Here is a 22,897-nt window from a genome sequence, read left to right as displayed (position 1 = left end):
GGCTGTATATTGAAAGCCCACTGCTCCACTCTGACATTCGTCCTCTGTGAATGGTACATTAATACAACTTGATGTAAGTAATGCAAGGCTGTTGTCGTAGAGAGTCCACAGAGATAGTATTTGTTGGATTACATGATGTCTTAATAATGTTGAGGTTTAAACTAAATCGAAACTTAAAATCTATTCTGTACCAAATAGCATGTGAAAGTAACCCATTAAAACATATATTTTAAGGTTCTTGCACGCTTGAGCTGAAGACTTCTGTGCAGAATGATGACAGCAAAGTGGTTGTTTCTTCTCTTGGTGATAATCTCAGGTAGAGAAGAATGGTATTTTACATGCTGTAGATGATAAGATTGTCTGAGGTTAATAGGGATACTTGTAGGGAAGTATGTGGGATCGAGGAGAAGGTGAAAGGTGCAGGCATTCGAAACTACTTTTGTATAGATACAGATTTTTTAATAAGGATAATCTTGTTCTTGTTTGTTGTCATTCAATGAATTTGACATACTGTATTTAGGGTGAATTGTAATGTATACATTTTCAACCTAATATATTAACTCACAGTTTTTTTTGTGCAGGATTGGTTGTAACCAGCTGTGGTGTGTGTGATATGGGAGAGGACTGTATCAGTGTTGGTGGATCATCCCTCTGTGCAGACCCCTGCCAGCACTACACCATACTGAATGACGACTGGCGTGCCACCAACAACAATGCCAACGTTTATGGAGAGCACTGCGACAAGGATGTCAACTGGCAGGGCTGGTATCGCCTGTTCCTGGGGAACACCAGTGTTCAGATGCCAGAGAGGTGTGTGGACAGTTACATGTGTGGGACCGCCTTCCCCATGTGGCTCACGGATCCCCATCCCCAGCTGTTAGACGGGGTGGTTCAGAGGGGCGTCTGTGGGAGCTGGTATGGTGACTGCTGCAGCTTTAGACAAAATCCCATCCATGTCAAAGCCTGCTATGGAAACTACTATGTCTACAAGTTTGTCCCTGCAATTACCTGCAACTTGGCCTACTGTGCAGGTATGACATCATAATGTCCTTGTTACTGATTCTTAAAGACAGTAAGAATGTTCCAAGGTGTCCACTTCACTCTCTGAACCCAGAACCAAGTATCACGTGTGCCGTGAGACTTGGTTCTGGGTTCACCACACAACGTGTGTGTAAAAACAATGTGTGCAAAAAATATATTTTGTGGCAAATACATTGTACATCAGTCGTATAACCTGAGTGTGTACTAGTCACAGCAAATCCATGAACACCCCTCCCCTCTGCTCTTCCAGACGTCAACACCAAGGTGTGTTCTACCTGTAGAGATGATGACACCTGTATGAGTGAGGATAAGATCACCTGGAGGTGTGAGAGGAAAGGTGAGTGTTAAGAAAACACATCTTACTCCTCAGTGTAGATACAGTAGGTGGTGGCAGGACCATGGTGGAAGGCAAAGGTGTGCAATGCCTTGTAGTTGAGTTTCATAATGGCTGTGTTTTTGACAGTAGGAGGTACTCATGCTCATCTTGACTGATAGTAACTCTATACCTTGTTTCTTTCTCTCGGTCTCTTTCATTCTCTCTCCACTCTCCGTCTCTGTCACCCTCCTCTCATTTTACTCTCTCAAAGAGCAATCTTCTACAACTACCCCTGAACCCACAACTACATCCACAAAAACTACTCCTGTACCTGAAACCACCAACACAACTCCAGTTCCTGGAACCATCACCACAACTCCAGTACCTGGAACCATCACCACAACTCCTGTACCTGGAACCATCACCACAACTCCAGTACCTGGAACCATCACCACAACTCCTGTACCTGGAACCATCACCACAACTCCTGTACCTGGAACCATCACCACAACTCCTGTACCTGGAACCACCACCGCAACTCCAGTACCTGGAACAATCACCATAACTCCAGTACCTGGAACCACCATCATAACTCCAGTACCTGGAACCATCACCACAACTCCTGTACCTGGAACCATGACCACAACTCCTGTACCTGTAACCATGACCACAACTCCTGTAACTGGAACCACCATCATAACTCCAGTACCTGGAACCATCACCACAACTCCTGTACCTGGAACCATGACCACAACTCCTGTACCTGTAACCATGACCACAACTCCAGTACCTGGAACCATCACCACAACTCCTGTACCTGGAACCACCATCATAACTCCAGTACCTGGAACCACCACCACAACTCCTGTACCTGGAATCACCACCACAACTCCAGTACCAAAAACCCCAAATCTTGTACCTGGAACCACCACCACAACTCCTGTACCTGGATCCCCCGCCAGAACTCCTGTACCTGAAACCACCACCACAACTCCTGTACCTGAAACCACCAACACAACTCCAGTTCCTGGAACCATCACCACAACTCCTGTACCTGGAACCATCACCATAACTCCAGTACGTGGAACCATCACCACAACTCCTGTACCTGGAACCATCACCACAACTCCAGTACCTGGAACAATCACCATAACTCCAGTACCTGGAACCATCACCACAACTCCTGTACCTGGAACCATGACCACAACTCCTGTACCTGGAACCATCACCACAACTCCTGTACCTGGATCCTCCACCACAACTCCAGTACCTGGAACCATCACCACAACTCCTGTACCTGGAACCATGACCACAACTCCTGTACCTGGATCCTCCACCACAATTCCTGTACCTGGAACCACCACCGCAACTCCTGTACCTGGAACCATCACCGCAACTCCTGTACCTGGAGCCATCACCACAACTCCTGTACCTGGAACCATCACCACAACTCCTGTACCTGGAACCACCACCGCAACTCCTGCACCTGGAACCATCACCACAACTCCTGTACCTGGAACCATCACCACAACTCCAGTACCTGGATCCCCCACCACAACTCCTGTACCTGGAACCACCACCGCAACTCCAGTACCTGGAACCATCACCACAACTCCTGTACCTGGAACCACCACAGCAACTCCTGTACCTGGAACCACCACCGCAACACCTGTACCTGGAAACATCACCACAACTCCTGTACCTGGAACCACCACCCCAACTCCTGTACCTGGAACCCCAAATCTAGTACCTGGAACCATCACCACAACTCCAGTACCTGAAACCCCCACAACAACTCCAGTACCTGAAATCATCACCACAACTCCAGTACCTGGAACCATCCCCACAACTCCAGTTCCTGGAACCACCACCACAACTCCAGTACCTGGAACCATCACCACAACTCCTGTACCTGGAACCACCACCGCAACTCCTGTACCTGGAAACATCACCACAACTCCTGTACCTGGAACCACCACCCCAACTCCTGTACCTGGAACCCCAAATCTAGTACCTGGAACCATCACCACAACTCCAGTACCTGAAACCCCCACAACAACTCCAGTACCTGAAATCATCACCACAACTCCAGTACCTGGAACCATCCCCACAACTCCAGTTCCTGAAACCACCACCACAACTCAAGTACCTGGAACCATCACCACAACTCCTGTACCTGGAATCACCACCACAACTCCTGTACCTGGAACCATCACCACAACTCCTGTACCTGGGTCCCCAAATCTATTACCTGGGTCCCCCACCACAACTCCAGTACCTGGAACCATCACCACAACTCCTGTACCTGGGTCCCCCACCACAACTCCTGTACCTGGAACCATCACCACAACTCCTGTACCTGGGTCCCCCACCACAACTCCTGTACCTGGAACCATCACCACAACTCCTGTACCTGGGTCCCCCACCACAACTCCTGTACCTGGAACCACCACCACAACTCCAGTACCTGGATCCCCCACCACAACTCCTGTACCTGGAACCATCACCACAACTCCTGTACCTGGAACCATCACCACAACTCCTCTACCTGGAATCATCACCACAACTCCTGTACCTGGAACCATCACCACAACTCCAGTACCCGGATCCACAACTGCTGTACCCGGTACCCCCATCACAACTCCAGTACCTGGTACCCCCTCCACAACTCCAGTACCTGAAACTACCACTACAATAACTGGCCCAATACCTGGCACCACCATCAAGGAACCTACGCGTCCTCCTATCACTGCCCCAGACCTGGTGTGTGGGTGGAGCCTCGTACAGGTGGGTCTGAACAGGGCCCACCTGGAGGCTGCTGGTCTGAGCGCTTCCTCTGCTCACCTGGCTGACAGACGCTGCTCTGCCCACCAGGAGGCTAACGGCACAGTGTGGTACCAGGTGGCGCGACGAGAGGGACGCTGTGGAAACACTCTGGAGGTGAGAACACATTACCTCAATGTCTGACTGGAGGTTATTCAACACTGGAAGAGTTTAGACTATAACTGATCCTTACTGTTAGTAGGTCTGTATATAAGACCTGAATATTAATTGAACTGTAAACACTTTTCTTCTATTTCAGACGAACACCACCCATGCTGTCTACTCCAACAGCTTATTTGTTTATCCAGTAGATGGGAGAAACGACTCTCTCTCCCGACCCGTGAGCTATCCTTTCTCCTGTGTCTATCCTCTGGAGACAGAGAGCAGTCTGGATGTGGCCCTCAGACCCTACCTACTGTGAGAAAATACACCACACATCATTCTGCTTTGTTTGTGCAGACCAGACATAATGACATTACATTGTTCATTTCATCAAGGATGTAGAATGAGAAGATAACTAATTTAAGCTGTGCCTACGCCAGGTCAATGGTCAATTCAATGGGATGACGCATTGGTTAGGTCTGCCAGTACACCTGTCAATCTACCTTCTTGATTTTATGTTTGCAATCATTGATTTGACTTGTAGCTTCACCTCTTGACAGACCTGGTAATGGAGTTGTTAGAGTCGGTGCCAAAGCCAGAGCCTCCATGTCTCTGTACCTTAACTCCAACTACACAGAGCCTTACCCAGCAGGCAGAGTCACCTTGCCGGTGGGCTCCACCCTGCATGTGGGCGTGTCTGTAGAGGAGTCCGAGGCAGAGCGTTATGTGGTCGTTCTAGACAACTGCTACGCCACGGAATCCCCCAGCCCTGATGACCTTCCGCGGTTCTACATGATTCACCACAGGTCTGTGACTCCATTCATCAGCTGTTTGCATGTCTGTGTGTTTGTGTTATGTGTGTGTGTAGTATGAGTTGGTATGTCTGTGTAGCTGTAAATAAATTGAACGCTACACTTTGCGACTTCTTGGCTCTTCTCCCAGGTGTCCTAGCAATCGAACCCAGGTGAGGGTGGAGGAGAGCGGCTCGTCCCTCAGGGCTCGCTTCTCTGCTCTGCTGTTCCTGTACCAGGGAAACTACCGGGACGTCTTCCTACACTGCAGCCTCAGCCTGTGTGACCAGAGGAGGTCCTCCTGCAGTCCAGTGAGTCCTCAACTCTCTCTCTCTCTCTCTCTGACTTGGTATCGGTTAGGTTTCTCTGACTTAGTGCTTGGTCTCTCTGACTTAGTGGTTGGTCTCTCTGACTTAGTGTTTGGTTTCTCTGACTTAGTGTTTTGTCTCTCTCTCTCTACAGGTGTGTTCCAGGAGGAGATCCCGCTCTGTGTCCAAATCCATCCCCCTCAAGCTCCTCACAATTGGACCAATCACCTGTAAGTGCTTTACTTAAGTACTTAGTTCATGAGGTAATATACCGTACAGGCTTTGGGCCTAAATTTAGAATCAGCTGGAAATTGATGGAAAATGGCGGCAGATATTCTGGTCAAAAGCATTCGGCCATCGTTCTGGTGTGTTTCCTCTCTAACTGTGAGATTCTCTTTAACCCCCAGGGGCCCAGAGTCTGGAGTGAGGCTTGGGAACCCCCCAGCATGTCATATGAAGGATGGGGTCCCTCCTGCACTACTCCCCTGATCTCCATCCCAACCTACAGCCCAGTGTAACTTTCAAGGGCACAGAAATACTTGTTTTGATTCTAGTAATGAATTTATGCACTACAGTGTGATTTCATTGTACTGTGTATGTTGTATACACATAGACTTGCATTGTTTTAGGACTGATCATTTCCCCAAAGCTGAGTTGCTGCGTGTGTATGCTGTGATTTGATGATGTCAATAAATAACTCTGTATGATGATGCTCATTGTCTAATGATTGTTTATTTAACAGGTTGTAAACATAGAAATAAACATGTCTATATTTATTGTAAGGCAGGATAAATATATATTTACAGAACAACAAGGGATTGAGGCAGAACAATGTGTGGTTTATTTGGTATAGGCAAAAGCACTAATTGACCATAGCAGATTTTAGGACAACTGGCTAAACTCGTTAAAGACAAGTGACATTCATGATATGTTTTTAGTTAATGTACTGAACACTTCCTAGGTCGTTTTACCAAAGCAGGAAGACTGATTGGTGTAATGAAATAGTGTTGTTTAAGTTCCTCTGTAGAAGAACACAATGAAAGACTTCAGAATGACCATGAAGTCTGTGAGTAGTAGTTTATGATGCTCCTTTCTCATGACTCCATTGTTACTGTTGGTTGAGGACCTTCCACTTCTCTCCATTGTTACTGTTGGTTGAGGCCCTTCCACTTCCCTCCATTGTTGCTGTTGGTTGAGGACCTTCCACTTCTCTCCATTGTTACTGTTGGTTGAGGACCTTCCACTTCTCTCCATTGTTACTGTTGGTTGAGGACCTTCCACTTCTCTCCATTGTTACTGTTGGTTGAGGCCCTTCCACTTCTCTCCATTGTTACTGTTGGTTGAGGACCTTCCACTTCTCTCCATTGTTACTGTTGGTTGAGGACCTTCCACTTCTCTCCATTGTTGCTGTTGGTTGAGGACCTTCCACTTCTCTCCATTGTTACTGTTGGTTGAGGACCTTCCACTTCTCTCCATTGTTACTGCTGGTTGAGGACCTTCCACTTCTCTTCATTGTTACTGTTGGTTGAGGACCTTCCACTTCTCTCCATTGTTACTGTTGGTTGAGGACCTTCCACTTCTCTCCATTGTTGCTGTTGGTTGAGGACCTTCCACTTCTCTCCATTGTTACTGTTGGTTGAGGCCCTTCCACTTCTCTCCATTGTTACTGTTGGTTGAGGACCTTCCACTTCTCTCCATTGTTACTGTTGGTTGAGGACCTTCCACTTCTCTCCATTGTTACTGTTGGTTGAGGACCTTCCACTTCTCTCCATTGTTACTGTTGGTTGAGGACCTTCCACTTCTCTCCATTGTTACTGTTGGTTGAGGACCTTCCACTTCTCTCCATTGTTACTGTTGGTTGAGGACCTTCCACTTCTCTCCATTGTTACTGTTGGTTGAGGACCTTCCACTTCTCTCCATTGTTACTGTTGGTTGAGGCCCTTCCACTTCTCTCCATTGTTACTGTTGGTTGAGGACCTTCCACTTCTCTCCATTGTTACTGTTGGTTGAGGACCTTCCACCTCTCTCCATTGTTACTGTTGGTTGAGGACCTTCCACTTCTCTCCATTGTTACTGTTGGCTGAGGACCTTCCACTTCTCTTCATTGTTACTGTTGGTTGAGGACCTTCCACTTCTCTCCATTGTTACTGTTGGTTGAGGACCTTCCACTTCTCTCCATTGTTACTGTTGGTTGAGGACCTTCCACCTCTCTCCATTGTTACTGTTGGTTGAGGACCTTCCACTTCTCTTCATTGTTACTGTTGGTTGAGGACCTTCCACTTCTCTCCATTGTTACTGTTGGTTGAGGACCTTCCACTTCTCTCCATTGTTACTGTTGGTTGAGGACCTTCCACTTCTCTCCATTGTTACTGTTGGTTGAGGACCTTCCACCTCTCTCCATTGTTACTGTTGGTTGAGGACCTTCCACTTCTCTCCATTGTTACTGTTGGTTGAGGACCTTCCACTTCTCTCCATTGTTACTGTTGGTTGAGGACCTTCCACTTCTCTTCATTGTTACTGTTGGTTGAGGACCTTCCACTTCTCTCCATTGTTACTGTTGGTTGAGGACCTTCCACTTCTCTCCATTGTTACTGTTGGTTGAGGACCTTCCACTTCTCTCCATTGTTACTGTTGGTTGAGGACCTTCCACTTCTCTCCATTGTTACTGCTGGTTGAGGACCTTCCACTTCTCTCCATTGTTACTGTTGGTTGAGGACCTTCCACCTCTCTCCATTGTTACATTAAACTCAATGTGGGTGTTTCCTTCAGGCCCCTGTACTGGGGCTGGGATTCAATCCAATTCAACACACGACAATATACATCAAAAGATAGTTGCTCTATAATACGCCTTGGACTGAATCCAGGTGTGTGTGTGTGTGTGTGTGTGTGTGTGTGTGTGTGTGTGTGTGTGTGTGTGTGTGTGTGTGTGTGTGTGTGTGTGCGCGCGTGCGTGCGACAGTGTGTGTGTTTGTTTGTGTGTGTCCTATTTCCTAACTCAGTTGTGAATTTCTTTAATCTGACCACTAAGATTAACCAGTAGGCTACATTTTATGAGGTTTTTGAGAATGGACCAGCGGATTGTTTGTACAGCATAAGATACGAGTTGCTTGCGTAACTGACTAATGACAATTATACACGTTTATAGACACTGTGTGTGTGTGTGTGTGTGAGAGTGAGAGAGTGGAGAGAGAGAGAGAGAGAGTGTGTGTGTTTGTGTGTAAATGGATTGTGAGCACACCTCAGAAGATTATCATGGGAAGATATTGAGTTCTCCAATAAAATGTAACTTGTTATCAGTGACAGCATCTTTCCAGGGGTTGTACTGGTACATCATGCTGCCTCACCCTACAGAAACAGGAGATAGACTAGTGTCCTGTCCAGGGGGTGAAAGCAGCCTCACACTACAGAAACAGGAGATAGACTAGTGTCCTGTCCAGGGGGTGAAAGCAGCCTCACACTACAGAAACAGGAGATAGACTAGTGTCCTGTCCAGGGGGTGTACTGGTACATCAAGCTGCCTCACCCTACAGAAACAGGAGATAGACTAGTGTCCTGTCCAGGGGGTGTACTGGTACATCAAGCTGCCTCACCCTACAGAAACAGGAGATAGACTAGTGTCCTGTCCAGGGGGTGTACTGGTCCATCAAGCTGCCTCACCCTACAGAAACAGGAGATAGACTAGTGTCCTGTCCAGGGGGTGTACTGGTACATCAAGCTGCCTCACCCTACAGAAACAGTGTCCTGTCCAGGGGGTGTACTGGTACATCAAGCTGCCTCACACCACTCATTGTTTCTCAATCCTGGTCCTGGGGACCAAAAGGGGTATACATGGTTGTGTTTACCCTAGCACTCACAACTTCATTCCACTAATCAACATCATCATCATCATCAAGCATTCGATTTCAAGTCAGGTGTGTTAGTACAGGGGCGAAACCAAAAACGTGCCTCTCTTTGGATCCCCAGGACCAGGATTGGGAAACACCTGGGCTACAGAAAGAGGAAATCAAAGTGGGCTTTTTGGTCTTCATTTAAAGTTATGGTTAGGCATAAAGTAAGCAGTGTGGTTGAGGTTAGGTTTAAAATCAGATTCTAAGAAGAAACGTTTTTGAAATAGGCGGGGCTTCTGACTTTACCACTTGCCCACACAATAACGACCCATAGGCTCCTGCCCAATGGGCCCTTCAGGCTCCGACCAGTATGACCTATTATCATGACAGACCAACATAACACCATCTCTGAGTGATGAGCTCATTAGTTCAGCTCCATACAGTACATAAAGGGGCATTACACTTTCAACTAAAAGTTTGTCAGACATTTTCAGTTTTCAGATTTCCAAAGTTAACTAATGTCAAGATGTAGATTCAGCTGTATGCCTCAACCCAACGTGAATGGAAAAGATAAGCAGTGAAGAAAACCCTCTGGAATGAGGCATATGGCATGATCTAACCAATGATGTGGGTTTCATCTTGACATTAGTCTACTTTTGAGGTCTGAACGTCTTTCATTTATGAGTGAAATGTCCCTTTAAAGCAGTGTTTCCCTTTTTTTCCAATGTGCTAACGTACCTGATTCAAATCAAATGTTTGATGGTGAGTTGATTAGTTGAATCAAACGTGTTCGGGCAAAAAAAATTTTGCTAGGGCAAAATGTATCCACTCCCCACCCCATTTTGGTATTGGGAAACACTGCTTTAAACAATACACTTTATTTAGTTCCTCAATGTTTCAGTGTTATCACCATGGGCACATTGGCACAAGGCTAACTGGCATAGATTATATTTATAATAGTTAATTAGTAACGATTAATTAGTAACTCCGTTAAAAACAATATCCCTTTACTGTAGTCACATGATGTGCCCCCCCCCCTGAAAACTAGTGGATATATTCTCTAGCTCAATGGTCAAATCCATCATATGCTGACTGGTAAGTGAGCGATTCCTTTTTCCATAGTTTCAACTATAGCTTATTCATTCTGTATGAAAATACTTCACATTTTATTATTTGATTTTGCCACAATTGAAGTGAAGAGGGAATTCAGGAACTCTGGAAGTGGATAATTAGTTATTTGTAAACGCTTCTTCAATAACTAGCGAAACGCTTGTTAGCCTTTATCATGTTTTGACCCTGATGAAGACTATTAGGCCGAAACACGTTAGTTTTATGATTAAAGAAGCATTTTTTGAATCAACTTCCTCTGCCAGAAGTGCTCCCTTTGGCTATAATTGTACCAAAAAAATAGATATATTATTTTTTATTCTTTATTTTTCAGTCGTGTGTCTGTTCTGAAGAGAAGCTGAACAGAATGATGTCATCGGGTATTCTGATGACGCTCCTGTTCTTTAAGCATGTTACTGCAGACAGCTCAGGTAAAGGGTTGATTGGCTTATTCCCGTTTAGGTAACGGAATGAGAGATTCACTCAGAATATTGTTGCTCCCCAGTGCAGGTTATGGGTGATGAAAGCTTTGTGTGCAAGAATAAAGCACTGGGGTGATATAATATATATATATTCCTCTCCTTCCTTTACCTCAGTATTATTATTTATTAACTCAGCAGGGTATTCGTCAAGTGTAATATGTGCATTTAACCTTCTTTATTGCCCTTTCAAGACATTGGCTTGAGTCCCAAATGGCTTCCTAATCCCTATATGATGCACCATTTTTGACCAGAGCCCTGGCACTATATAGGGAACAGGACGTCATATGGGATATTGTGTTATTGTGTTAAAGATCTGGGCAATATTTAACCCCTCCTGATTTAAAATGTTTTTTTGAGACTTCTCCCCTTGTCTTGTCAACCGCAGTGTGTTTAGATTTATTTTAAAGATTCAGACTTTGCTCTTAAATAAATATGACAGGATGACAAAAATGTCATATTCTGAATCAGCTGACAGTAGAGAACAAGTTGTTTTTGTTGTTCTGTACCGTTTTCAAAAAGTGACTTTACATTGATTTCAATGGTTTGTTGTCTGTGTACTCAGAGCTAAGGGACTGTCTTAAAAGTGCAAGTGATTAACTGAAAAACGTCTTTGCAACCACATGACTTAGACATCTCAAACCAACTGTAATAGGTTCAGGGACCTTTCCTCTCCAATCCACTGCAATTACTTGCTGTATTGGAAGCAATTGAAGTGTAAAGGGATACATCAGGAATTTGGCAATGAAGCCGTTTCTATTCTTCCCCAGATACAGATGAACACATGGATACCATTTTTATGTCTCTGCATGCAGTTAGAAGGAAGTTGCTAACTAGCATTAGCACAATGACTGGAAGTTTATGTTAACTGCTAACATACTAGTAAATGAATGCAAGTTATTGTGCTAACGCTAGTTATCATTAGCTCTTGAAACTACCTCTAACTTCCTTCATACTGGATGCAGAGACATACAAATGGTATCCATTAGTTCATCTGAGTCTGGGGAAGTAGATAAAGGGCTTTGTGGCCAAGATCCCAAAGTATCCCTTTGAAGGAAGTATTTTCCCAAAGTCAACAAAGTCAAATTGGTTTGATATCACTATGTCATGTGGTTGAGAAGATTTTGACATTTTTTCACATGCAATAGCAGGTGTTGCAGTTTTAAGACGGTCGCTTAACCCTCAAAGTAGTGGAGGGCTACTGCCGCGTTCACGTGCAGGAAATTCAGACATTTCTGACTTGCTCACTGGTTGCAGTTATGCACATGCCACGTTCAATGAATCAGCAAGTAGGAAACACGGCATAGATTTTGTCTCCAAAAAAGGATATATGACACCGAATTTCATAAACAATAGACTTGTTCCCTATATTCAGATGATTTTGAACATGTTTGTAATTTCTATCATTCTGGCACGTTCCTTTGAAGGGGTATTGATGATTAAAGTCTGGATCATTAACATAAAGCTTATTATAAACCGGGTAGTTCGGGTCTTGGATGCCAATTGGCTAAAAACAGCATTCCAGCTGTATGTTAGGCAATATACCATGGGTATAACACAAAACAATTTGTTGACTGTTATATTTATGTTGGTAACCGGTTTATAATAGCAATAAGGCATCTCAAGAGTTTGTGGTGTACGGCCAATAAACCACTAATAAGGGCTGTATCCAGGCACTTCGCTTCACGTCATGCCTAAGAACAGCCCTTAGCCATGGGACATTTTTAGAAAATAGGGTTCCAAAAGAGTTCTTTGCAGAAGGTTAGGGTTCTACCAATAACCATTTTCATCTGAAGAACCCTTTTTGGAAGATGAGGGTTCTTTGTAAGGCATCCTATGAACCGTTTTTGAAAGAAAGGGTTCTTTGATGATTCTTTGGAAGTCAAGTAGGTTTCTTTGGAATGCAATATCTGAATGAGCTGGCACAGGAAGAACTGAAAAGGAATAGGCTACTCAAAGAGGTGCTTCAAAGGTAGGCTGCATATGCAAGAGTGAGGTGTGTACGACTGTGTGTGTGTCGTACATATCCAGCAGCACTTTGTTCTCCACCCCCTCCATAGCCCCCAATGCAATACACTGTAATAGACTGTACATAGGATACATATTGACTTGTAGAGATATAACTTGTCTACCTGTCTCAGCTAAAGTGGTGTGGGAAATACTCAGTAGGTTGTCTACGTACTAAATATGGTAAGTTTTGAACAGGGACTGTGTCGCACGACCTGCTGCTTGGAGGGGGTATAGATAGCTATGGAGTGGGTAAAGAACAAAGTCTTGATGGATATGTTTAATAACACAGACCTCCTACAAAAGTACATATATTTGGTTAGTAGAGACCCTACTGAGTATTTCCCACACCACTTTAGCTGAGACAGGTAGAGAAGTTATATCTCTACAAGTCAATATGTATCCTATGTACAGTCTATTACAGTGTATTGCATTGGGGGTTATGGAGGGGGTGGAGAACAAGGTATTTCATATTCAGTCTACTCTATTGCATTGCAGTGAATGGAGTGGGTGGAGTAAGCATTCACCAGCACTCTGTATTAAATCCGTTGCCAAGCACACATTCCAATAACCTATGTTTGTATTTTATTAAACGTGTATTTATTTAAATATAGCCTCCAACAATAGCTTTCAAAATACCAGTATTTGTGTAAACTTTCAAAATAAATTCTGGTGTAAATAATACAATATTACATATAAAATACTTCATATTATCCACACCTTTTTTCAAAGGTGGTTGCAATGATGTAAAAACCACTTGTACTGCACAAAAACAAAAAACAAAAAAAGAATATATATATATATATTCCCAATGTTTAGCATGTTTCTGCAGGGGGACTATTATTGTGAAAAAAATATGCGATCCTGCTGCTAGCATAATATCCTGCTGCTAGGAGAACGGTAATCAAAACGATACCACAGCAACAAAAAAAAGAATGTACAGTATATCAGTCAAAGTCACACAATGGCACTTGATCCAGACAGACAAACTCAGCTACTGCTCAGTTTAATCATTGGGCATCTTTTGAGTCGAATATCATATCGTTTTACGTCAACATTTTTAAGAGACAGCCATGTATGCATTAATGAATCAATTATACAATCAATTTGACTTCGTTTTTACCAATCTAACTACATAACAACATAATGGTAATGATTTATTTGAATGGTAAATCTCTATTGATAAACTCGCCCCCGCCTACCGAGCACTGCTTTCCTGCAGTTCTGTTAATGTTACGGCGAGGGAAGTAGCTAGCTAGTGTAACCAACCAAACTTGAATGGGACTACTGGGGAGGGATTACCCCCGACTTTAACGTTAAAATAACTACAGGAAAGCAGTGCTTGGCAGGCGGGGGCAAAGGACACTCTGTGCCGATGTCCTAGCTAGCAACCTCAATGGCAGTGGGTGTGACAAGTAGTGGCCGCGGCATGTAATGGGCGCAACATGTAGTGGGTGCCGCATGTAGTAAACATGGTCTGCAAATTGACCCTTCTCAGCAAGGGGGCACTGACTTTACTGAGGCAATAGATCATCTTTGGCTGATGGAGAGACGTGACGGAGGGACCTATTAAGTGAATGAATAAAGTTGCTGGTGGCAATCAGCTTTGAAATCAGCATATTTTGCGTTATGGTTTGGATATTACAAACAAAGTACTTGGGTAGTTAATTTATGTTAGCTTCAGCCAGGACCTGCCACTCTAAGCAAGAGAAAGAAATTGCTACCCTCCTATACACTGCAAAACTAGAATAGTCCCAGTAAGCAAAATAATGTTGAAAAGACACCTAAGTACTTATTTTACAGACGTTGAAGATAGGTTAATTTTAGATTCTGAATGAAAGGTGAAAATACTTATTTTCCAGAAGTTGAAAATACATATTTTCCAGACATTGAAAACAATGTTTTTTTCTGGATGTTGAAATCAGGTACATTTCGGTTCTGAATGAAAGTAGAAAATATGTATTTTCTGGAGGTTGAAAATATGTATTTTCTGGATGTTGAAGAAACGTATTTTCCGGACATTTAAATCTTGTTCATTTTCGGTTCTTAATTAAAGTTGAAAAGACGTCATTTATAGACGTTTATGTTTGGACCAAGGCCGGTCCATACCAGACCAAATCTGAACCAAACAGACAACCGGACCGGATCAAAAATCAATGTCCATGGACGTGGAAATCAAGGCTGGTCCAGACAGGACCAAATAAAGACGTCCAAAAGACGTCAGCATCGGTCTGTGATTACTGGGCTGTAGCCTACAGTGTCAGCCAGAATGGAATTTTAAGAATGCCCATCCATATGGTAGGCCTACAGTTTGTAAAACAGCCAGTTGCATTGAATTTATTAGTCCTGATTCCTGTGACTAATCAATTTGGCTATTTAATCTCTGAATATCAGCTGCCCACTTATCCTGAGCCTACTTCCAATGAGAATGAATGTGTACACACCACCAAATGCAGAAGTATTTTATTTTTCGCTATGATCAGCTGGGTAAAAATGGACAGATACAAACTTGAAATCCCTGATGATGACAATTTAGCCCACGGGGTGAAGCGCCCCTGATTTTGAAAAAAGTGACCACTACTTATCAAAAGACGGCATCAGTGCTCACTTGAAGTGCTCACAGTTGAAGTCAGAAGTTTACATACACTTATGTTGGAGTCATTAAAAATAATTTTTCAACCACCCCACAAATTTCTTGTTAACAAACTATAGTTTTGGCATGTTGGTTAGGACATCTACTTTGTGCATGACACAAGTAATTTTTCCAACAATTGTTTACAGACAGATTATTTCACTTCCAATTCACTGTATTACAATTCCAGTGGGTCAGAAGTTTATATACACTATGTTGACTGTGCCTTTAAACAGCTTGGAAAATTCCATAAAATGATGTCATGGCTTTAGAAGCTTCTGATAGGCTAATTGACATCATTTGAGTCAATTGTAGGTGTACCTGTGGCTATATTTCAAGGCCTACCTTCAAACTCAGTGCCTCTTTGCTTGACATCATGGGAAAATCAAAAGAAATCAGCCATGACCTCAGAAATGACCTCCACAAGTCTGGTTCATCCTTGGGAGCAATTTCCAAACGCCTGAAGGTACCACGTTCATCTGTACAAACAATAGTACGCAAGTATAAACACCACGGGACCACGCAGCCGTCATACCGCTCAGGAAGGAGACGCGTTCTGTCTCCTAGAGATGAACGTACTTTGGTGAGAAAAGTGCAAATCAATTCCAGAACAACAGCAAAGGACCTTGTGAAGATGCTGGAGGAAACTGGTACAAAAGTATCTATATCCACAGTAAAACGAGTCTTATATCGACATAACCTGAAATGCCGCTCAGCAAGGAAGAAGCCACTGCTCCAAAACAGCCATAAAAAAGCCAGACTACGGTTTGCAACTGCACATGGGGACAAAGATCGTACTTTTTGGAGAAATGTCCTCTGGTCTGATGAAACAAAAAAATAACTGTTTGGCCATAATGACCATCGTTATGTTTGGAGGAAATAGGGGTTGGCTTGCAAGCCGAAGAACACCATCCCAACTGTGAAGCACGGGGGTGGCAGCATCATGTTGTGGAGGTGCTTTGCTGCAAGAGGGACTGGTGCACTCCACAAAATAGATGGCATCATGAGGGGGGAAATTATGTGGATATATTGAAGCAACATCTCAAGACATCACTCAGGAAGTTAAAGCTTGGTCGCAAATGGGTCTTCCAAATGGACAATGACCCCAAGCATACTTCCAAAGTTGTGGCAAAATGGCTTAAGGACAACAAAGTCAAAGTCATTGGAGTGGCCATCACAAAGCCCTGACCTCAATCCTATAGAACATTTGTGGGCAGAACTGAAAAACCGTGTGCGAGCAAGGAGGCCTACAAACCTGACTCAGTTACACCAGCTCTGTCAGGAGGAATGGGCCAAAATTCACCCAACTTATTGTGGAAACGTTTGACCAAAGTGAAACAATTTAAAGGCATTGCTACCAAATACTAATTGAGTGTATGTAAACTTCTGACCCACCGGGAATGTGATGAAAAAAATAAAAGCTGAAATAAATCATTCTCTACTATTATTCTGACATTTCACATTCTTAAAATAAAGTGGTGATCCTAATTGACCTAAGACAGGGAATTCTTTACTAGGATTAAATGTCAGGAATTGTGAAAAACTGAGTTTAAATGTATTTGGCTAAGGTGTATGTAAACTAATGACTTCACCTGTACCACTGGATGAGATAAATTGTAATAGTTTTTTAGCAGAATTATGTGAGGTTTTATGTGTTGTTGTTCTTAGGCAAGATGTGAAGGGTGGTGCCTGGATACAGCCCTTAGCAGTGACATATTGGCCATATACCACAAACTCCTGATGTGCATTATTGCTATTATTAACTAGTTACCAACGTAATTAGAACAGTAAACAAGTAATTTTGCATCATACTTGTGGTATATTTAAGTAATAAGGCACGAGGGGGTGTGGTATATGGCCAATATACCACGGCTAAGGGCTGTTCTTAGCCTGTGGTATATTGGCCATATAACACAAATCTTCAAGGTGCCTTATTGCTATTATAAACTGTTTACCAACGTAATTAGAGCAGTAAATATAAATGTTTTTTCATACCCGTGGTATACGGTCTGATATACCACGGCTGTCAGCCAATTAGCATTCAGGGCTCTAACCAACCAGTTTATAATGTCTGATATTCCACAGCTTTCAACCAATCAGCATCCAGGACCCAAACTACCCAGTTTATAACGGCCAATATATCAGACCTCCTCAGGCCTTATTGATTAAATTGAATGTAGTGTCTTGTCATAAGCTTTATGGGGTATTGTTTTCTCAGGTTCGGTTGTTACCAGTTGTGAAGCGTGTCATGGCCAAGCCACCTGCCTAGACTCACCTGTGGAACGTGAGAGGGGAGATGCTTTCCAAACCTGGTCCGTCACTTGCACCTGTCAAGATGGCTTCGTTGGCGACGGCATCACCTGCTACGACCTTGAGTTCTGCGCTAAAGGCTCCTGCTGTCGTCAAGGTTACCGCTGGTCCTCGGAGCTGGGCTGTGTGGACGTTGACGAGTGTTCCCTCCCAGACCAACCCTGCAGCCCTCCTCAGGTCTGTGAGAACACCCCCGGATCCTTCAACTGCCTGGTGCCTCCTGAAGACGACCTCCGCTCCAGTCCTGGTTCTGACTCCCGCTCAGTGCAGTTTCAGTGCGGGGGGAGATGGTGTCCAGTGGGAGAGGACTGTATCAGTGTTGGTGGATCATCCCTCTGTGCAGACCCCTGCCAGCACTACTCTGTACTGAATGACGACTGGCGTTCCACCACCAACAACGGTGCAGCTAACGGCTACCACTGTGACACGTCTGTCAACTGGCAGGGCTGGTATCGCCTGTTCCTGGGGAACACCAGTGTTCAGATGCCAGAGAGGTGTGTGGAAAGCTACATGTGTGGGACTGAGATCCCCTTGTGGCTTCCATTAGCTCATCCCCAGCTGGGAGACGGAGTGGTTCAGAGGAGCGTCTGTGGACACTATTATTATGACTGCTGCTACTGGAGGCAAAATCCCATCCATGTCAAAGCCTGCTATGGAAACTACTATGTCTACAAGTTTGTCGCTACAACAAGATGCAACATGGCCTACTGTGCAGGTATATTGCTATCGTAAAGTGATTATCCCTGATTGTTAAAGACACAAAGAATGTTCAAATAACTAGACATAACAAAGCCATTTAACTCTACCTCTGTCTCTTCCAGATGTCAACACCATGGTGTGTTCTACATGTGGAGTTTTTGATGCCTGTGTGAGCGACAATGAGACCAACTGGAGATGTGAGAGGAAAGGTGAGTGCTGAACAAATATAAACTGTATTGCCAGATCTGTATTTTTTTCAAACACTATGAAACGTAGAGATTTAGGGGTGAAATGATGCATCTTTAAGATGCGTATATTTTAACCAATAAGGTCAGAGGAGGCGTGGTATATTGGCCATATATCACAAACCCCCAAGTTGCCTTATTACTATTATAAACTGATTATCAACGGAATTAGAACAGTAAAATACATGTTTTCTCATACCCGTGGTATATGGTCTCAGATACCACGGCTTTCAGCCAATCAACATTCAGGGTTCCAGCCCTGAATGATGATTGGTTGATAAGCCAATATACCACGGCTAAGGGATGTATCCAGGCATTCCGAGTTGCGTGGTGTATAAGAAGCCACACAGGGATCTCAGTCTCACACATGTACCTGTTCACACACCTTATTGCTTAAATAACCTCCTGCGTTGTTTACTTAGCTCCAGAGCTGGTGTGTGGGCGGAGCCTCCTGAAAGTGGGCCTTCCAAATGTTTACCTGGAGGCTGCTGGTCTGGATGCTTCCTCTGCTCACCTGGCTGACCACCGCTGCTCCGCCCACGAGGATCGTAACGGCACAGTGTGGTACCAGGTGGAGCGCAGGGAGGGACGCTGTGGAAACACTCTAGAGGTGAGAAATATTTTCACTTTATGTTCAAGAAGGTCCTATATTGCTGTTCCATCCCCAATATTTTCCCTGGAGAAGTTTTATGAATTATTACTAAACATACACTTTAGTTGGTTAGCATCTTACTTTTTAATAAAATAAAAATATATATATTTCACCTTTATTTAACCAGGTAGGCTAGTTGAGAACAAGTTCTCATTTACAACTGCGACCTGGCCAAGATAAAGCAAAGCAGTGCGACACAAACAATAACACAATAGAAAAAGTCTACATACAGTGTGTGCAAATGAGGTAAGATAAGGGATGTAAGGCAATAAATTGGCCATAGTGGCAAAATTGAGTGCAATTTAGCAATTAAACACTGGAGTGATAGATGTGCAGAAGATGAATGTGCAAGTAGAGATACTGGGGTGCAAAGGAGCAAAAATATATAAATAACATTATGGGGATGAGGTAGTTGGATGGGCTATTTACAGATGGGCTATGAACAGGTGCAGTGATCTGTGAACTGCTCTGACAACTGGTGCTTAAATAAAGGTTACGTAAATAAATAGGGTTGAAGACGGATATGACATTTGTGTTAATGGTGGTTAATTGTCTATGAAATCACTGGGATTTCACTGTAGTCTACACATCACTAATGCAAGCAGGCCTAATAAATACATGAATATGACATATTTCTTAACCCCCCCCCCTTTTTTCCCCAGACAAACACCACCCATGCTGTCTACTCCAACAGCTTATTTGTTTATCCAGTAGATGGGAGAAACGACTCCCGACCCTTCAGCTTTCCCTTCTCCTGTGTCTATCCTCTGGAGACAGAAAGCAGCCTGGATATGGCTATCAGACCTCTCCCACTGTGAGAAAATATGCAGAAAGTCCATTCTGTTAATTCTGTTGTGTTTGTGCAGACTACACTATTAGAAAAAAAGGTGCTATCTAGAACCTAAAAGGATTCTTCGGCTGTCCCCATAGAAGAACCCTTTGAAAAACCCCTTTTGGTTCCAGGCAGAAACCTTTTGGTTCCAGATATAATTATTTTGAGTTCCATGTAGAACCCTCTCCACAGAGGGTTCTTCATGGAACCCAAAGGGTTCTCCTAGAACCAAAATGGGTTCAACCTGGAACCATGAGGACAGCCAAAGAGGACAGTCCTCCTATGAGCCAAAGAACCCGTTTGGAACACTTTTTTCGAACAGTGTCGTCATTATGAGCTTTCAGCTGTTATTTTAATGTTCATAATGTTTGATTTGATTTGTAGCTTCACCTCTTTGTACCTCATCACAGAAGTGATCATAAAGTTGTCAGAGTCGGTGCCAAGGCCAAGGCCTACATGTCTCTGTACCGCGACTCCAACTACACACAGCCTTACCCAGCTGGTCAGCCAGTCACCCTGATTGCGGGTTCCTTCCTGCACGTGGGCGTGTCCGTAGAGGAGTCCGAGGCAGAACGTTTTGTTGTTGTTCTGGAAGACTGCTACACCACGGAATCCCCCAGCCCTGATAATCTCCCACGGAGCTACATGATTCAGGACAGGTCCATGACTCTATTCATCAGCTGTTTGCATGTCTATGTGTGTTTGTTTTGTGTGTGAAGTATGGTATGTTTGATGCTGTGTACGGTCTGTGTAGCCGTGCATACCTTCAACCCTTTGCTGTTTCTTGGCTCTTCTCCTAGGTGTCCTACAAATCGTACCCAGGTGACAGTGGAGGAAAGTGGCTCGTCCCTCAGGGCTCGCTTCTCTGCTCTACTGCAGGGGGACTACCGTTACATCTTCCTGCATTGCAGCCTCAGCCTGTGTGACCAGGGGAGCTCCTCCTGCACTCCAGTGAGTCCTGATGTTCTTCTCAGACTCAATAACTCTCTTCTTGGGCTTTCAGGTTTCTTTGACTTAGTATTTGGTCTCTCTGACTTAGTGGTTGGTCTCTCTGACTTAGTGCTTTGTCTCTCTGACTTAGGGGTTGGTCTCTCTGACTTAGTGTTTGGTCTCTCTGACTTAGGGCTTGGTCTCTCTGACTTAGTGTTTGGTCTCTCTGACTTAGTGCTTGGTCTCTCTGACTTAGTGGTTGGTCTCTCTGACTTAGTGCTTGGTCTCTCTGACTTAGTGGTTGGTCTCTCTGACTTAATGTTAGGTTTCTCTGACTTAGTGTTTTGTCTCTCTCTCTACAGGTGTGTTCCAGGAGGAGATCCCGCTCTGTGTCCAAGTCCATCCGCCTCAAGCCCCTCACCATCGGGCCAATCATCTGTAAATATTTTACTTTAGTAATGACTTACATAGTTTATGAGCTAATATATTGTATAGGCTTTGGACCTAAATGTAGAATAGTCGGGAAATGAACAAAAATTTGTGCCCGATATTCTGGTCAAAAGCACTCGGCCGTCGTTCTGCTGTGTTTCCTCTCTAACAGTCAGATTATCTTTGACCCCCAGGGGCCCAGAGTCTGGAGTGAGGCTTGGGAACCCCCCAGCATGTCATATGAAGGATGGGGTCCCTCCTGCACTACTCCCCTGATCTCCATCCCAACCTACAGCCCAGTGTAACTTTCAAGGGCACAGAAATACTTGTTTTGATTCTAGTAATGAATTTATGCACAACAGTGTGATTTCATTGTACTGTGTATGTTGTATACACATAGAATTGCATTGTTTTAGGACTGATCATTTCCCCAAACCTGAGTTGCTGTGTGTGTATGCTGTAATTTGATGATGTCAATAAATAACTCTGTATGATGATGCTCATTGTCTAATGATTATCTATTTAACAGGTTGTAAACATAGAAATAAACATGTCTATATTTATTGTAAGGCAGGATAAATATATATTTACAGAACAACAAGGGATTGAGGCAGATCAATGTGTGGTTTATTTGGTACAGGCAAACGTACTAATTGACCATAGCGGATTTTAGGACAACTGGCTAAACTCGTTAAAGACAAGTGACATTCATGATATGTATTTAGTCAATGTACTGAACACTTCCTAGGTCGTTTTACCAAAGCAGGAAGACTGATTGGTGTAATGAAATGGTGTTGTTTAAGTTCCACTGTAGAAGAACACAATGAAAGACTTCAGAATGACCATGAAGTCTGAGTAGTAGTTTATGATGCTCCTTTCTCATGACCTTCCACTTCTCTCCATTGTTACTGTTGGTTGAGGACCTTCCACTTCTCTCCATTGTTACTGTTGGTTGAGGACCTTCCACTTCTCTCCATTGTTACTGTTGGTTGAGGACCTTCCACTTCTCTCCATTGTTACTGTTGGTTGAGGACCTTCCACTTCTCTTCATTGTTACTGTTGTTTGAGGACCTTCCACTTCTCTTCATTGTTACTGTTGGTTGAGGACCTTCCACTTCTCTCCATTGTTACTGTTGGTTGAGGCCCTTCCACTTCTCTCCATTGTTACTGTTGGTTGAGGACCTTCCACTTCTCTCCATTGTTACTGTTGGTTGAGGACCTTCCACTTCTCTCCATTGTTACTGTTGGTTGAGGACCTTCCACTTCTCTTCATTGTTACTGTTGTTTGAGGACCTTCCACTTCTCTTCATTGTTACTGTTGGTTGAGGACCTTCCACTTCTCTCCATTGTTACTGTTGGTTGAGGAC

The 22,897-nt window shown here is 43.9% G+C and overlaps 1 protein-coding gene across 1 annotated transcript in view; it reads left to right on the top strand.

Moving 5' to 3' along the window:
- LOC106564346 (uncharacterized) overlaps positions 1–22,897 on the top strand; it is a 40,272-nt gene continuing 17,375 nt past the window's right edge. The window contains exons 1-18 of the mRNA XM_045692062.1: positions 1–73; positions 235–316; positions 582–1,031; positions 1,292–1,378; positions 1,629–4,297; positions 4,440–4,597; positions 4,843–5,088; positions 5,225–5,384; positions 5,536–5,615; positions 5,789–5,804; positions 10,650–10,746; positions 17,652–18,458; positions 18,565–18,651; positions 19,110–19,297; positions 20,002–20,153; positions 20,582–20,830; positions 20,972–21,122; positions 21,464–21,539. Of these exons, the coding sequence (XP_045548018.1) occupies positions 271–316; positions 582–1,031; positions 1,292–1,378; positions 1,629–4,297; positions 4,440–4,597; positions 4,843–5,088; positions 5,225–5,384; positions 5,536–5,615; positions 5,789–5,804; positions 10,650–10,746; positions 17,652–18,458; positions 18,565–18,651; positions 19,110–19,297; positions 20,002–20,153; positions 20,582–20,830; positions 20,972–21,122; positions 21,464–21,539 (5,719 nt within the window). The 5' untranslated portion in view covers positions 1–73; positions 235–270. The remainder of the gene's footprint in view (positions 74–234; positions 317–581; positions 1,032–1,291; positions 1,379–1,628; positions 4,298–4,439; positions 4,598–4,842; positions 5,089–5,224; positions 5,385–5,535; positions 5,616–5,788; positions 5,805–10,649; positions 10,747–17,651; positions 18,459–18,564; positions 18,652–19,109; positions 19,298–20,001; positions 20,154–20,581; positions 20,831–20,971; positions 21,123–21,463; positions 21,540–22,897) is intronic.

The sequence above is a fragment of the Salmo salar genome, chromosome ssa12 (assembly GCF_905237065.1).
Source record: "Salmo salar chromosome ssa12, Ssal_v3.1, whole genome shotgun sequence".
NCBI lineage: Eukaryota > Metazoa > Chordata > Actinopteri > Salmoniformes > Salmonidae > Salmo > Salmo salar.
The sequence above is the reverse complement of the archived record's forward strand: the minus strand, read 5'-3'. Positions and strand labels throughout refer to the sequence as shown.